This window comes from Prionailurus viverrinus, chromosome D1 (assembly GCF_022837055.1).
Source record: "Prionailurus viverrinus isolate Anna chromosome D1, UM_Priviv_1.0, whole genome shotgun sequence".
Lineage (NCBI taxonomy): Eukaryota > Metazoa > Chordata > Mammalia > Carnivora > Felidae > Prionailurus > Prionailurus viverrinus.
The window spans coordinates 86,132,427-86,150,285 of NC_062570.1; the positions used below are offsets into that span (position 1 = coordinate 86,132,427).

The 17,859-nt window shown below is 33.0% G+C and overlaps 1 protein-coding gene across 1 annotated transcript in view; it reads left to right on the plus strand.

Annotated features, from left to right (window-relative positions):
- Positions 1 to 17,859, plus strand: part of ELP4 (elongator acetyltransferase complex subunit 4) — a 244,620-nt gene that overhangs the window by 56,587 nt on the left and 170,174 nt on the right. Inside the window, exons 4-5 of the mRNA XM_047823524.1 lie at positions 504 to 635; positions 8,241 to 8,380. Coding sequence (XP_047679480.1) covers positions 504 to 635; positions 8,241 to 8,380 — 272 coding nt within the window. The remainder of the gene's footprint in view (positions 1 to 503; positions 636 to 8,240; positions 8,381 to 17,859) is intronic.

Sequence of the window (17,859 nt, forward strand, 5' to 3'; positions counted from 1 at the left end):
TTAGTTGTTACTTCACCTGTTATTTTCATGAATGAGTTTTTTGCATTCTAGTATTACAAACCAGTAAACAGATTGCACACATGCTGTATTTTTACCTTGCGGGAAACATAACAGTAATTAAATGCAATACATAAATGCTAATTTCAGACTTTGCTTTAAGTGCAATACATAAATGCTAATTCCAGACTTTGCTTTAAATATATAGTATATATATATGAAAAGATCATACCTCTTGTTGCAATAGCATTTGGCTTTTCATGGTATACAAGTTTGAATATTTTCTTTAAATTCTAGTTCATTCCTAAAAAATTAAACTTCACAATATTATATATATAATATTTCCTCTGTTTTAGAAATAGCTATATTGTCATGACTTTATGTTTGAATCATTTTTAAGGCATCAAGACATTGGAAAGTTCTAGTATTGCTAATATTATCATTTAAGAAAATTGTCACATTTTTAACTCACAAATGCTAAGTAACGTGTCATTCTGTTTTCTTAGGAACTTCCTGCACCATTACTTGATGATAATGTTAAAAAAGATTTTGATGAAGACGCATGTAATCATAAAACAGCAGAATCTAACATTAAAATGAAAATAGCTTGGCGTTACCAGTTATTACCCAAGATGGAGGCAAGTCAACATAGAAACTTTTCTAAAATTTGTAAACGTACTTGTTTTCATCTTATAGACTCTTTTGTGGTATACCTGTTATTCTTTAAATGCACTACGATGTCTATTTGCTCATTTAAATGACTAATATTTTATTTGTATTTTATCAAGATGATATTTCTTACAAATAAAATTATGGCAATTTTTTCTTTTTTACCAAAATAGATTTCATTTCTTCTATACCCTCCATGTAGAATCTTTTATTATACGGTTGCAAGCCAGAGTAAGCAAACACATTAAGGCTATTTCTATCCAGCTTGAATACCTATAAATATTCAGTGTGGATAGACTAAGAGATAGGAAGTGAAGGGAAATTTTCTGAGAAAACAGATGTCAGTGAATCTGCCCACTAAAGCTTATGAACTCTGCTCCTAGGGAAGGCTCTATTCACTTAGCTCCTTTTTTGATTGTTTACTTCAGTCTTCAGAACACTTTAATGTCTACCGGACATTATCATATTGGTAGAAAAGAAAGAAATTTTAATATGAGACATGGCACCCATAGTCCACCCTTCCTTAGTCTTCCACATTGACTGTTCCTTCCCCAAGGACAGAAATATGTTTATAACACTCCTTAACTGCAAATGCATAATTTGGTATACTGTTTCCACTGCCTCCTTCTAAATGCATAGTAGACTGTATATCATAGCACCCTTCTAACCAAGTTTAGACAAAGCCTTAGTATTCTCTGCAATATCCTGGGTGGTCACTACCAGTGAATATGTAAGATGAAACCTGTTTGCCATTAAAAGCCTGAAATATAAAATACACGCTTCTCAAGATTATGTATAAGATCTGTAGAACCTTATCCAAACCTACCTTTTAACTCCTCCTGTGTGATTATAAAACACTATATTCACCTGTCCTATGAGATTTGCTCCTTATAAATAGCTTATATTTATGCTGGTAATGATCTTCCCTTTCTTATTCACCAACTCAGCCTTCTCCAAGTGCGAATGTTACTACTCTGACAGTTTTCCATACATTATTATCTAATTTCTTATTTTTGTGTTCACAGCCCTTCATGTATTTTATTTTTTTTATTTTTATTTTATTTTTTATTTTTTAAAAATTTCTTTTTAACGTTTTATTTATTTTTGAGACAGAGAGAGACAGAGCATGAGCAGGGAAGGGGCAGAGAGAGAGGGAGACACAGAATCCGAAGCAGGCTCCAGGCTCTGAGCTGTCAGTACAGAGCCCGACACGGGGCTCGAACTAATGGACCGTGAGATCATGACCTGAGCCAAAGTCGGATGCTCAACTGACTGAGCCACCCAGGCGCCCCAGCTCTTCATGTATTTTAAAGTATTTTAAACTTCTAATATAATGTTATAGGTAATTGTTGGTATAACTGTCTTCTCCACCAGACAGAATTCTCTGTGGAGAATTCTGTATTCTCTGTGGAGAATTCTCTATGAGGGCAGAGAGCCTGTTTTATTTTCTCTTGTATCTCCAGCATCTGTATTAATGCCCAGATTATAAGCATTTGGTGTTTGATAAATGTATTCAGTCATTCAGCAAATATTAAGTATCAACTGTGTACTAAGTATGAAATATGGTACATAGGTACATATTAAGCAATGGTAAGTTGTTCTAATTTAGCTGGAAAAGCTATTTGAATACATTTTTAAGCATGATTTACATGACTGTGAACAAACTACAAACCGAAGCGAGGGTATTTGCAACTGATAGAATAAGGAATAAATTTTCCTTATATACAAAGAACTTCTAAAATGAATAAGGAATAGTCTACCAACCTAATTTTTTAAAAATGGGTGGAAATATACAAAGGAAATTTAGTGGCTCTTAAACATATAGAAGCAGATGCCCAGTTTCACTTACAATAAGAAAAATGCAAATTAAAACTGCACTGACCTGCTGTTTTTCTCTTAACAGATTGTCAATAACCTAAAATGTTTGGTAAGACACTAAATTAGCAGAGGTGTGGGTAAATTAGTACTTTTATACTTTGCTGGTGGAAATGTAAATAAGTACAATTTGTGTGGAGGGTAATCTGGTAGTAGCCTTTAGAATTATAGAAAATATATACCCTTTGATCCTTTGGGGCATTTACATTATGAATATATTTACTTACATGTAAAATGAAATATGTATGAGCTATTTTTGCAGTATATTTTTAATAGCAAAAGATTGGAAAGAACCTAAATGTCCACCAGTAAGCACCTAGTTAAATAAACTATATACCATATAAATGAACATATACCATAATATGTGTATTATGTGTATGGTATATGTGTACAGTATAACACCATATATTTGTATTAAAAAATAAAGGGAAGAAGCTCTGCCTAGTCAGTTGTTACAGACATAGCCTAGCTTGGATGTGATTGAGAACTGGGTAGAAGAGGCCAAAATAAATGTAGTTATTCTGCTTAGGAAAATGTGAGTAGAGTGATAGAGATTAAAATAGACAAGGAGTGTAGGACTAGCACTTGAGAAGCCTAATGGCAAAGAACTTCATTCATGTCTTTCAGCCGATAGTTTCACTTAAGTTACTGGGCTTAATGGTGAGTCTTTGGTGAAGAATGACTATATTCTAACTTTTCTAGTGGGATTCTGAAAGAACCTGTAATGAACAAAAGCTCTAAGTTAAATCAGCTTTCTTGTAAAGACAGTCCAGTTTTAGGTTATATAAATCACTTGTCTCTCACATTTACTTAGTTTATTTTACTCTTATCTCCATTATATTTTGGTTTTTTCATTGGTCACTAACATTCTTCACATGAAATTATAAGTAAAGATGCAAATATCTGAAACTTTAAGCTTTATTTTTTTACTGCTTGTTACAAAATCTGTTTAAACATGGGGCAAGGAGTGCCTGGGTGGCTCAGTTGATTAAGCATCAGACTCTTGATTTTGACTCAGGTCATGATTCATGACCATTCAGGCCATAATTCATGGGTTCCAGGCTGTGCTGATAGCCTGGAGCCTGCTGGGGAGTCTCCCTTTCTCTCCCTCTGCCCCTCCTGGTCCCACTCTCTCCTTTAAAAACAAAACAAAACGAAACAAAACATAAGCCCCATGGTCAGTTTTCAAGGTTTACAGTTTGTTTTAAAAATTGTGCTCTTCTTACACTGAACTTTCCTAGATGACTTCCTCTCCCATTTTCTTGAGTTCTCCGCTAAAATATCACTTTATCAGGAATGTATTTTTTTTTCTCATTCTCTATAAAATAAAATCACTCTCTCACTGTTATCTCCTTTCAAGGTCTTATTTTTCTCCAGGGCACTTATCATCACCTAACAGATAATATTATCTCTGTCTTCCTACTAGTAGGTAAGCTCAATGGAAGAAAGGGACTTTGAATATCTTGTTTTACTGGCCTGTAGTGGGTGCTCACCAGTTATTTGTTGAATGCATGAGTGAATGAATTATATAGTATGTGAATTAAATGCAAAACTGAGTTAAGTTGCATTAATTAATATAAATAAAAAATGGCTTTTTTCAAATTTACTGTCAGTGGTCAAACTTAAATTTCTTAGTATTTATAAGTTAGCTCTGTCAAGTTTACAAAATAGAATCGTCTTCTGGCTTCTTTGCTTTTCTTTGAAATTTGGCCAGCATGTGTATTTGCCTGTCACAGAAATTTTGTGAATGAGGATTTGCTGAGATTAATAGACTTTGGTCGTCAGCTGTCATCTACTTTATAAATCTAGATTTTACTTTGCCATTATTAGTTGAAAAACAACAAAACCCTGGGTTTTCTGTATTTTATCTGTGACAAAATATAGTTAACACTATTATGAGTATAGATCAAACAAGTAGTCCAGAACTAGCTGTGGCATTTATCAGAGATGCTTCTTAATATAAGTTGCCACCAGATCCTAAGACTGTAGTCACATTCCCACTTAGGGAATGAAAAAAAAAAAAAAAAAAAAAAAAAAGGTAAGAATATGCACACCTAAATCAGTAACAATAGCTCAATAAAGCATAAAACAGTGCTTCTTCCAGTTGGAGGGGTGTGTGGCTTTAAAAAGTCCCCCTTCTCTTGTCCTGTCATTTTGACTCTCTGTCTTAGGTAGGCATGCTCTTTTTTTCCCTGTCCAATCATCAAATCCTATTCCCTTTTCACCCCAAGAATTGGTAGCTTACAGGATATTCGGAGACCCAATTTCTTTAATATTGTATAGTTCTACTACCAAAGCTTATAAGGCTCTTGCACTTCAGGGCAATATATTAGATCTTTATTATATTAAATCCTCATTATACCTTGGCTTTCTATCTTAGTGATTCAGCCACGATAGTCCTGTGATAGATATGTGCATGGTACAGGTGACAACAGATATCATTTTTTCAATAAGGCAATGTTACTGCAAAGGATAGTGATGGATCTTCTGTTCCCTAGTGAATCATGACACAATAACAATAATTAATATCACTTATGTAGTGCTTCACGATTTACAAAATATTCATTGCCAGTGTTGCATTAGATTCTCACAGCAGCCTAGCAAAATAGTTATTAGTGATTGAACTGAGGCTCAAAATGGTTAATTAATCATTTGGGCTCTTGCTTTCCATTATGCCATACTGAGAAACAAGAAATGGTAACAATAATAAGAAAATGTCTTATTTAGACTTTATTTGTGTGCAACTTTTCTCTGAAAGTTTTGATTCTTTTTAACATACTGGAGGTAGGGGATGGTATTGTTTTATTGCTCTGTACCCCTGCTGGCCCCCCATCAGAGTTAATTTTCCCTTATCATAGCAAATTTTTACTGAACCAGTCCATTATACTCTGTTCCACAACTGACAAACGTAAAGGATAGTTTGAGACTGTGAAATAGAAGTTTTCATAATGTAAAACTAAAGCAACATGTTCTTAACAAACTGAGTAAAACTGACTTAGCTATTGATGATATTTTGATTTTTTTTTAATTTTTTTTAATGATTTCTTTCATTTGTGGAGTTGACATTTTTTCATAGAGTATTACTATTGTCAGATTTAAAACATTTAGTTATCTCTTTTCCGAGGAAATATTTGAAGTCTTTGTTTTATGATTTCACATTATTTAAAAAATCTGATTGTATGTTAATGCTTTGTGTCATGGGTAGAAAAAACCTTACAGAATCGTTTTTCCTATAAATATATATTTATTTTCCATTTTCATTTTTATTGAAGGATTAATAAAATTTCATCATTAATAAAAATTTTTATGTCTACCTTGTGAATATTTTAGTTACCATATTTAATTATAATTTCTAAAAAATTAATAATGGTAATAAGAAAAGCTTCCAAATTTATTCTTACATTTTAATGAGTTATTTGTGTTCTATATGTAAACTGTCACAGCATGAAATCAATTTTCTGCCTTGATTCATCCCAAATCAGAGATTTCTATCACATTAATATTATAATTAGAAACATTAATAGAGACGGCAACTTTAAAAGCATACTTTGCTTCTTGGCAATTTAGCATATTTCTCTGAGTGCCCAAGACTTCAAGAACCTTCAGTGCACTAATAAATTTATTAACTCAAACTTAAAAGAAGCGAAAAGTCTCTCTTTCTTTCTCTCTCCCCATGGCCAGTCTGCTAAAATAGATTATTCATGCTTATTTGATTCAGGTAGGCTTTTGCAAGCTTCCCTACTAGGCCTGGGAATGTGGTACATTGAGGCCTTTTCAGAGGCTTCTGACATAGACCAAGCTTTTATTGCATGGTGTTTTATTATTACCAAATCCTAGTCTCCACCCAGTTTGTAGGCACTCTGCTTATTCTTTTGAATCAGGAAAGGTTATCACCTACCTTAATCCATGGAGCAGCGTGGATTAAGGACACCAGTGTGCCCCAGGATTCTCAAAGAGGATCCTGGAAACTTCTTGTTTCTTCTTTTTTGCTGTCTTTACTAAATTCTATTGGGCCTTAGGAGGATTTGCATCTGAAATGGGCAACCTGGTGTTTTTCTCAATGAAGACATCAGATCAAAGTTCAGTTAGTCAAGGCCTTTCTAAAACATTAAGGGGGCCTGGACTTACACAATAAAAAGATGAGCTCTAGCAGAGATTGCAGTAAAAACATTCTGAACTATAATCCGGATAAAGAATAGATTATAGGCCAAAGAACAGACCTTGTTTAAATTGCTTTATACTAATAACTTTACATTTAAAAACTTTACCCTATTTTTAAGAAGTATACTTTAATGTCTCATACTTTATTTGTTAACACTGTCTTGGTAAACAGATAAATCATGTTTTGAGAACCACACTTGTGTATATATTGTATTGTAAACATTAGATGGAGCCAATTGATAGGTCTCTTTCCTTAATGACAGTGAACAGTATCTTATGGAGGGATAAACAGTCATTTTATTTAGAAAGTAAATGCCAAACTCACAGACTCTGTATCAGAGAATAATATTTCTATTAGACTTAAATTTGTTTATCCTGGGTTACTGTAGAGTTGATGTTGGTAGGCATTCAGTTGAAGAATATTAATCCTTTAAGTCTCAAAATGCAAATATCTAGTGTCAAGCAAATGTCTGTTTCTTATCTAAATTACAAAGTTGTCAGTTACTTTGTAAAATGAGAATTTACTCTTCCATTTCTGCAGAGATTATCTGCAGATTATCTGTTTTGTTGAATGTTCTGAAATATGTCTGTTTTATAGCATTCAGGACAGTGGAAACTATGTAAATTTAGATTAGAAACTATTGGAAACTATCGCCAGGTGGAACCTGTTAGGAGTTCAACTTTGTACAGAGGTGTGTACATATTTCTAATGAGTTGAATCAGCACAGAATCCATTCAAAGCAATATAATGAGAATGTTCTGTTACTAGGCCTTTACTATCCTATGTACATAAATTCAGCATCAACAGTTATTAGAACAGTTATTAGTTACTTGTGTAGAAGATAATTTGTTGGAGAAACTGATAATAGCACAAAAGAGGAGGCATCAATGAACTAATGATGATGTCAGGTTTCTGATTTATCTAATGTAGTTTATATACATTCTCCCTCCTTATCATGTGCCTTGTTCCCATCGGGAGTATCCTCAATACATTTTATACTATGAGCTTAATTTAAAATTAGCAAGAAATTTTGAATGTATATACACACTATCTTGTGAGAATTTAGCTTTTAAATGATGCTCAGCTCAATATGTTTAAAAAGCTAGTTTTTTTGAGCCCCTCACCAATGATTTAATTGGCTTAAGTTTTCATTAGTTCTTAGCAACTCCATATTTAATTGATCATTTAAACCTGGAATCTTTAAAAAATAATTAAAACATGTATATTAATTTTTTTTCAACTCAGGAAGGTAAGAAAAGCAAAGAGAATTCTTATCAAATTTAGTGACCACCAGGAGTGAAGAAACATGGGAAATGAAAAGGTTGATTTCTAACTATTATTTAAAATAATAAAAGTTGTTGTATGCTTTGAAATTTAATAAGTCTATGTGTATCAGCTCTTCCTTATCAGCATTAAAATGCATAAATGTATCAATATTTTGCCGAATGTAGTTCAAATACATTGTAGTTTAAAAAAACAATAATTAAAAAATAATAATAATAATTTTTTGAATGACCAGTATGGCTTTTCTTAACAGGCTGGACCAGTATCATCTTCAAGATTTGGTCACTATTATGATGCATCAAAAAAGATGCCACAAGAACTAATTGAGGCTTCAAAATGGCATGGATTTTTTTTCCCAGAAAAATCATCTTCAACTCTTAATATAGAACCATGGTAAGTAATGACCCATTTCTGATTTCACAGGTTAATAGAATGCATTTTTACCACATTCTTTGAAATAATGCATAACTAAAGGTACATATCCTAATAATAAATGTTTTCTATAAAATATGTGATCTTACTTGTGTATATGTTTCATAATATTTCTTTATATTTAGTTTTCTTTTTCTGGTCCTATAACTGTTGTATATGCTATTATCCTTAATTTGCAGTTTGAAAAGTCTGGATACCAAAATTATAATACCTCCTGTTTTTAATTTTGAGAAAATGTGGAATAGTTTTTAAATTGGGGTCTTTTAGTCCTAAATGCAAATAGATATCTAAAAACTATTTAGCAGTGAAAATAGTATAAAGTAATGCTGTTTTTCAATAAATGTTCTTTCAGAAGGTAAATATGTTTTCCGATATTTTATTTATTAAGGCTTTCTATTTGTAGTTAGTTATTCTGTAAATAAACAATTTGTAGTTTTTTAGATTGCCTTAAGAGCAATGTAGGGTTTTTTGAGTTTTACAGTTAAGGGCTTTAAATATTAAACAAATACAACATGTTTATAGTGATACTAACTTTATTAAGACAAAAGTCTGAAAATTACAGTACTTGACATTGAATAATTTATATATAGTGTTAAGAATATTTAATTTCAATTCTTAACTGTTGAATCATAGAAACTAATCCATGGAATAGGGTGTTGCCTCTATTTTCTTTCATATTGTAAAACCATTATTTTCAAAGTGACCTGATCTTCACTGACCACATCTTCAAAGTGATCTCCTTAAATGGAGATTTAATAGACAGGAACTGAAATGACTTACAAGTCTAAAGTCTCTTTTCCAGGAATATTACTTGAGAATTTAGTAAAGGCTGTCTTATTTATTTTTATTAAATCTGTGTCCCCCCCCCAAAAAAAAACTTCTTTGCTTCATTATGGTTTCTCCATTCTGTGGCTTGAGACTTACCAAAAATGGTACTCTGATGTTGTCTTAGTGTTAATAGCAATGATTAATGATTGACTGCTGTGTGTCAGTCACTCTACTACACATTGCATTTGTTGTCTAGTAAAACCCTTGTATGAAACATATATGTATTCCCATTTTCCAGAAGAAGATACCAAAATTTAAAGAAGTTGTTTACTTGAGGCTCAACTATTAAGTGATAGAACCAGGATTAACCTAAGCCAGATCCCTCTCTTTCTTTTGCTTTACTGCTTCAAGAGACTTTGGTGTCCTTTGCCTTTACCTTCCTATGTTATGGAGGAAAGAACACTGGTAAAGAAACAAAGAAAGAAATCTGGGTTCTGATACTGAGTCCATCCTTAGGAAAATCCCTTAAATTCAGTGAAAATAAATAGTGAAAAATTAGCATAGGGGGGATACCATTTGTCCTACCTACATCAGTAATATTTTGTTAAGTTTGAATGACTATACTGATTATACTCATTCTTAATTTTTGTCATTCAGTAAACCAGACATACATATGCTTTTATGGCTTGGGAAATAACTTTTCCCTGATTCCTCAAGCAGTAAGTGGTGGAACCCAGATTCAAAGTTGGTTCTTTCTGACTCAAAATTCTGTGTTAGCAATAATGCTATATTGCCTCCATTTATAGAGTGCTAAGGGAAATAAAAAATATAAAATGTCCATTAAGAATGATGTAAGTGAACAAAAAATATAGTGTTACTTTTGTAACTAATAAAACATTTAAATAATAAAACTTTCTTTAAGCCCCAAAGTACAAGATTTTTGTTCATTCAATCAGCAACTAAAAGAAGGAGGGAATTAACATTTATTGACTACCTGTTCCATGTCAGGCACTGTTCCAGGCATTAGACCATGGGATAGCTTATTTAATCCTCCCACAAGCCTCCGAAAGAAGTAATATTTTCTCCATTTTATAGGAAACTTGAGGTCAGAGATGCTAAGTAGCTTTCCCACTTTTTCAGGCTGTTGGTGACTAAGTCTTCAAAACCTCTGCTTTTTTTTTTTTGTCTGCCAGGCTGTCTCCATTTGCTCCTGCAATAAATGTGCAGCACATGAAGCTGGGTGCCAGGAAAAAAAAAACTTGATCACCTGTGAGAATATAGTCCTCTAGTCTTTAAAATACATACTTTTTCAGAATGTTTTTTGAGAGCTAGCAGTTTTGCATAGAATAGGAAAATTTATAGATTTCAATTATCAAGGCAATATTTCATTTCATAGTAGTTAACTGATAATTCATTTATTTCATATTAAACTTAAATGCTTAATTAAATGTAATTAAACTTTAAACATGTAATTAAATTAATTTTGAAAATGAGTACTTACCATGTGGGATTTAATTTATGAAAAGCATGTGCTCATTTCACTAAAATGAACTTTACTGGTTCATTTATGGAACAATAAAGCTAAGCTTTACAGTTGTCTATACTTTTCCTGCTATTAAGACTAGAGGGTATAGTTGTGTCCCACTATCAGATGTGAGGATATAATATATAATTTCATATATTCTGAAGGCACTGTTGAAACATAAAGTTTTTTTATGGTGAGAAAAACTGAAGATCATTTAAAATTTGCATTAACTGATTTAAAATCATCGGCAGGTTTGCCCATGGAAAATGTTCATACATATAATTTAAGCTTTCAAAGCAAAGCCTGGCTATAAAAACCTGAGAAATATCACACCAATATTACCCGATAGTTTTGTTTTAATATTTCATTGTCGTAAATCAGATAAGTTGACACAAAACAGTGATAGGAAAACTGATTTTGAGAATAAGTTTGTGATCTAAGATTATTTTTAACTTGACGTAGTTTTTTTGGTTTTTTTTTAATGTTTATTTATTTTGGACAGAGAGAGAGAGAGAGCATGAGCGGGGCGGGGGGGGGGGGGCAGAGAGAGAGGGAGACACAGAATCCGAAGCAGGCTCCATCCAGGCTCTGAGCTGTCAGACCAGAGCCTGATGTGGGGCTCGAACTCACAGACCACCAGATCATGACCTGAGCCGAGGTCGGACACAACTGACTGAGCCACCCAGGCACCCCTAATTTGACGTAGTTTTGAATTAATATTTGCTAACAGATATGCAAAGACAGTTCTGTTTTCTCACTAGAAAGATAATGCCATTCTTCATATTAGGGATGGTGTTTCAGCTTTCTTATTTATTAACAAATCTACTAACATACTGTTACAAAATGAATGTTTGTGGTTCCCTTCCCCAATACCCCAAATTTATATGTTAAAGTACATATGATGGTATTTGGAGACAAAACTTTGGGAGGTAATTTTGGTTGCATGAGGTCATGAGGGTAGGACCTTAGTCTGATAGGACTGGTGTTCTTAAAAAAGAGGGAAAGACATCCAGCTCCTACTCTTTCCCTTGAGCACAAATCCAGGAAGGGCCATGTGAACAACACAGCAAGAAGGTGGTCATCTATAACCCAGTGGTGGAGCTCTCACCAGATACAACCCTGCTAGCACCTTGATCTTGGACTTCTAGTCCCCAGAATTTCTACAGAATTAATTCTTGTTGGTTAAGCCACTCAGTCTATAGTATTTTGTTATGGAAGCCAAAGCCAATTGATATACCTGCTATATTGTAAAATATTACTTTTTTTAATTGATAGACCATATCTTGAATATTGACTTTACATACAGTTGGTAGTAAACAGAATGAATTTGTTTTGATACGTTTCTTTGAAATTCATGATTTTGTTTTTACATGGATATCCAAAAAATGGCCAGTAGTTTCTTATATTAACTAGAAGTTTTGTATTAATTAATTTGAATGAACTGAATTCTGAAAGAACCATTTATCTTTTTAGGAGAACTTCTAGGAGAAAATCAATGGAAAGAGGATAAGAATATTACTTAAGATTTTAGAAGTCCTTCCTTTTCTTATTTGGCCAAGTCTCTCTACCACTTAAATGGAACATATGTATAAGCCTTCTGTAATATTTTCCTAGACAAATTATAGTTATGTACCCCCCCATAAATTCCAACTTAATTTTGTTCATACTCTGTCAGGACACTTAGCACATTACAGTATAGTTATTTGTATTGTCTACATTTTTATCTTCTCTCTCAAGCAGTGGAAATCCTTGAGGAAGGGGGTTATGCTTTCTACACCTCTTTATTTCATGAATTTAGGACACAGCTGTTGATAGTTGATGAACTAGTGAATCAATGGACAAAGTATAGTAATAACTCAGATTAATACAGCCTTGTTCTTACCTCAAAGATTTAGTGAGGTAAAACTAGCAACTGAAACATAGCCATGTAAGAGTACATTCTATTTCAAAACTACAGATCTCTTACATTACAAATCAGAGAACCACAATATATTTAGAAGTTATAAGTAGAAAATTCACTCATGAGAAAGGAATTTTGATAGAGAACTTCTAGGTAAGTCTAAAGATTCAGAAGTATGCTGAATTACTTTATTAAAAGGGTATAGTAAATGATACATTAATACAAATCTCAGAGCTGAGGGAAAGGCAAGATATAAATGTGATTAGGGATTTTACACATTGGCCATTCTGCTGGTGATGTGATTAAAGTAAAAAGATAATATCTAAAATTTTTGAGAGAGAGAATTATTAATCCTGAAACTCATTTTAACCAATGAAGACAAATTACTTGCTTACATGTGTGCCTTTCTTCATTTTTCTATCTTTTAAAGGGGACTTCATGTATGCAGAATTTAGTCACTCATCCTGGCATGCTATCTTCATTGATATGCATGGTTTTTGATTATTATTTCCCACCTAATTCCCACATTTCTAGTCTCAGTCATCTTCCCCTAGGCATACATCCTCTTATTTATATATGTCCTTCCAAATTTTCTTTTCCTTTCAATAAAGTAATCTTAGACCCTTGACTCCTCTCTCTCACTCCCTGCATCCAATCAGCAACTCCTGAAATTTTATTTATTTTTTTAAGTTTTTATTTAAATTCCAGTTAGTTAACATACAATGTAATATTAGGTTCAGGCATACAATATAATGATTCAGTACTTAAATACAACACCCAGTTCTCATCACAAGGGCACTCCTTAATCCCCATCTCCTATTTAACTCATACCCTGCCCACCACCCCTCTGGAAACCATCAGTTTGTTCTCTATTGTTAAGGGTCTGTTCCTGGTTTGACTCTCTTTTTCTCCCCTTTGCTAATTTGTTTTTGGTTTCTTAAATTCCACATATGAGTGAAATCATACATTATTTGTCTTTCTTTGACTGACTTATTTCACTTAACATAATGCACTGTAGCTCCACCCGCATTGGTGCAAACGGCAAGATTTCATTCTTTTTAAAGCTGAATAATATTCCATTGTGTATGTGTGTATATATACATATATATATATACACAACATCTTCTTTCTCCTTTCATTAGTTGATGGACACTTGGACTGTTTCCATAATTTGACTATTGTAGATAATGCTGTTACAAACATCAAGGTGCATGTATCACTTTGAATTAATATTTTTGTATTCTTTGGCTAAATACCTAGTAGTGCAGTTGCTGGACCATAAGATAGTTGTATTTTTAACTTTTTGAGGAACCTCCTTACTGTTTTCCACGATAGCTGCACCAGTTTGCATTCCCACCAACACTGCAAAAGGATTCCCCTTTCTCTACATCTTCATCAACACCTGTTGTTTGTTGTGCTGGTGATTTTAGCCATTCTGACAGCTGTAAGGTGATATCTCATTGTAGTTTTGATTTGTATTTCCCTGATAATATTAATGTTGAGCATCTTTTTATGTGCCTGTTGGCTATCTGTAGGTCTTCTTTGGAAAAGTGTCTATTCATGTCTTCTGCCCATTTTTTTTCTTTTTTCTTTTTTTTTTTTGTCTTCTGCCCATTTTTTAATTGGATTATTCATTTTTATGGTGTTGAGTTTGATAAATTCTTTACATATTTTGGATTCTAACCCTTTATCAGATATGTCATTTACAAATATCTTCTCCCATTCCGAAGGTTGCCTTTTAGTTTTGTTGATTGTTTCCTTTGTTGTGCAGAAGGTTTTTTTTGTTTTGTTTTGTTTCTATTTGGATGAAGTCCCAATAGTTTATTTTTGCTTTTGTTTCCCTTGCCTCAGGAGATATATCTAGTAGGAAGTTGCTAAGGCCAATGCCATAGAGGTTATAACCTGTGTTCTCCGCTAGGATTTTTATGGTTTCAGGTCTGACATTTAGGTCTTTCATCCATTTTGAATTTATTTTTGTGTTTGGTGTCAGAAAGTAGTCCAGTTTCATTCTTTTGCATGTTGTTATCCAGGTGTCCCAACACCATTTGTTGAAGAGACTGTCTTTTTCCCATTGGATATTCTTTCCTGCTTTGTCAAAAATTAATTGACCATGTAATTGTGGATCTATTTCTGGGTTTTCTATTCTGTTCTGTTGACCTATGTGTCCCTTTCTCTGCCAGTACCATACTGTTTTGATCTCTAGAACTTTGTAGTATAACTTGAATTCCAGAATGATGATGTCTCCAGCTTTGCTTTGCTTTTTCAGGTTGCTTTAGCTACTTGGAGTCTTTTGTGGTTCCATAAAAATTTTAGGATTGTTTGTTCTGGTTCTGTGAAAAATACTGTTGGTGTTTTGACAGGGATTGCATTAAATCTTATAGATTCCTTTGGATAGTATAGACATTTCAACTGTATTTGTTCTTCCAATCTATGAGTTTGGAATGTCTTTCCATTTCTTTGTGTCATCTTCCAATTCTTTCATCAGTGTTTTATAGTTTTCACATAACAGGTCTTTCACCTCTTTGGTTAGATTTATTCGTAGGTATCTTATTGGTTTTGATGCAAGTGTAAATGGCATTGATTCCTTAATTTCTCTTTCTGCTACTTCATTATTGGTGTATCAAAATGTAACAGATTTCTGTATGTTGATTTGGTATCATACTGAATTCGTGCATCAGTTCTAGCAGTTTTTTGGTTTGGGTTTTCTGTATAGAATATCATGTCATCTGCAAATAGTGACAGTTTGACTTCTTCCATGCCAGTTTGGATGCCTTTTATTTCTTTTTGTTCTCTGATTTCTGTTGCTAGGACTTCCAGTACTATGTTAAATAACAGTGGATGATAATGGATGTCCCTGTCTTGTTCCTAACAGTAGAGTTTTTACCCATGAAGGATGACATTATAACAATATCTGTTCTCCCAACCTATGACACTGGAATATCTTTTTCTTTGTGTCACCTTCAGTTTCTTTTAGAATATTCTTTCAGAATACAAGTCTTTCACCTGTTGTTTAGTTTTATGCCTAGATATTTTATTCTTTCTGGTGCAATTGCAAATGGGATTGTATTCTTAATTTATCTTTCTGTTGCTTCATTATTAGTGTATAGAAATACAACAGATTTCTGTATATTGATTTTGTATCCTGTGATTTTACTGAATTCAATTGTCAATTCTAGTAGTTTTTGTTAGAGACTTTAGGGTTTTCTCTATGTAGTATCATATCATCTGCAAATAGGGAAAGTTTTACTTCTTCCTTATTGATTTGGATGCCTTTTATTTCTTTTTGTTGTCTGATTGCTATGGCTAGGACTTCCAGTACGATGTTGAAGAAAAGTGATGAGAATGGACATCTTTGTCTTACCTTAGGGGAAAAGCTCTCAGTTATTTACCACTGGGTATGATGTTCACTGTGGGTTTTTCATGCATGGTCTTTATTATGTTGAAGTATGTTCTCTCTAAACCTACTTTGCTGAGAGGCTTTTTTTTTTATGTTTTATTTATTTTTGAGAGAATGCAAGTGGGGGAAGGTCAGAGAGAGGGGTACAGAGGATCCAAAGTGGTTCTGCGCTAACAGCAGTGAGCCCAATGTGGAGCTTGAACTCACAAGCTGCAAGATTGTGACCTGAGCCAAAGTCAGACGCTCAACCAACTGAGCCACCCAGGTGCCCCTGCTGAGAATTTTTATCATGAATAGATGTTGTACTTTGTCAAATGCTTTTTCTGCATCCATTGAAATGATCATATAATCCTTACCCTTTCTTGTATTAACATGATGTATCATGTTGATTATTTGCAAATATTGAACACCCTTGCAATCCAGGAATGAATACCACATGATTTTGGTGCATGAGTTTTTAAATGTATTGTTGGATTCAGTTTGCTAGTGATTTATTGAGAATTTTTGCATCCGTGTTTATCATGTATATTGGCCTGTAGTTCTCTTTTCTGGTGGAGTCTTTACCTGGTTTTGGTATTAGGGTAATCTGGCCTCATAGAATGAATTTGTAAGTTTTCTTCCCTTTTTTGCATCTTTGGAATAGTTTGAGCAGAATACATATCAGAGAAAATCTTCAGAAACGATGACAATACAAGTAATAAAAAGGTAATAAATACATATCTATCAATAACTACTTTGAATGTTACTGGACCACTACTCACTCCAATCATACAACATAGAATGTCATAATGGATAAAACAAAAACAAAAACAAAAAACAAAAAACAAGATTGATCTATATGTTGCCTACAAGACACTCATTTTAGACCTAAAAACACCTGCAGATTGAAAGTGAGGGTGTGAAGAATCATTTATAATGCAAATGTGTCTAAAGAAAGCTGTAGTAACAATATTTGTATCAGATAAACTAGACTTTAAAGACTGTAAAAAGAGACAAAGAAGAGTATTATATAATCATAAAGGGACAATCCAACAAGAAGACATAACAATCATAAATACTTGTGCACCCAACATGGGAGGGCCCAAATATATGAAACAATTAATAACAAACATAAAGAACTGATTGATAATAACACAATACTAATAGGGGACTTTAACACCCCACTTACATCAATGGACAGATCATCTAAGCATAAAAGAAACAAGAAAACAATGGCTTTGAATGACACACTGAACCAGATGGACTTACCAGATATATTCAGAACATTCCATCCTAATACAGCAGAATACACGTTCTTTTCAACTGCACATGGGAGACATTCCCCTGAATAGATCACATGTTAGGTCAGAAATCAGACCTCAGCAAGTATAAAAAGATACAAATCATACCATGCACTTTTTGTGATCACAAATCTGTGAAACTAGAAGTCAACCACAAGAAAAAATTTGGAAAGACCACAAATATTGGAGGTTAAACAACATGCTACTAAACAATAAATGGGTCAACCAGAATATCAAAATAGAAATTAAAAAATACATGGAAACAAAAGAAAATGAAAATACACAATGGTCCAAAACCTTTGGAATGCAGCAAAAGCGGTAAGAGGGATGTATACAGCAATATAGACCTACCTCAAGAAGCAAGAAAAATCTCAGATAAATAATCTAACCTTACACCTAACTGAACTAGAAAACAAACAACAAATGAAGCCTAAATCCAGCAGAAGGAAGGTAATAATAAAGATCATTTATAATCTTTATAATAATAAAGATCATTTATAATAATAATAATCTTTATATAATTTTTATATATTTAATAAAATATAAATATATAATTTAATAATATTATAA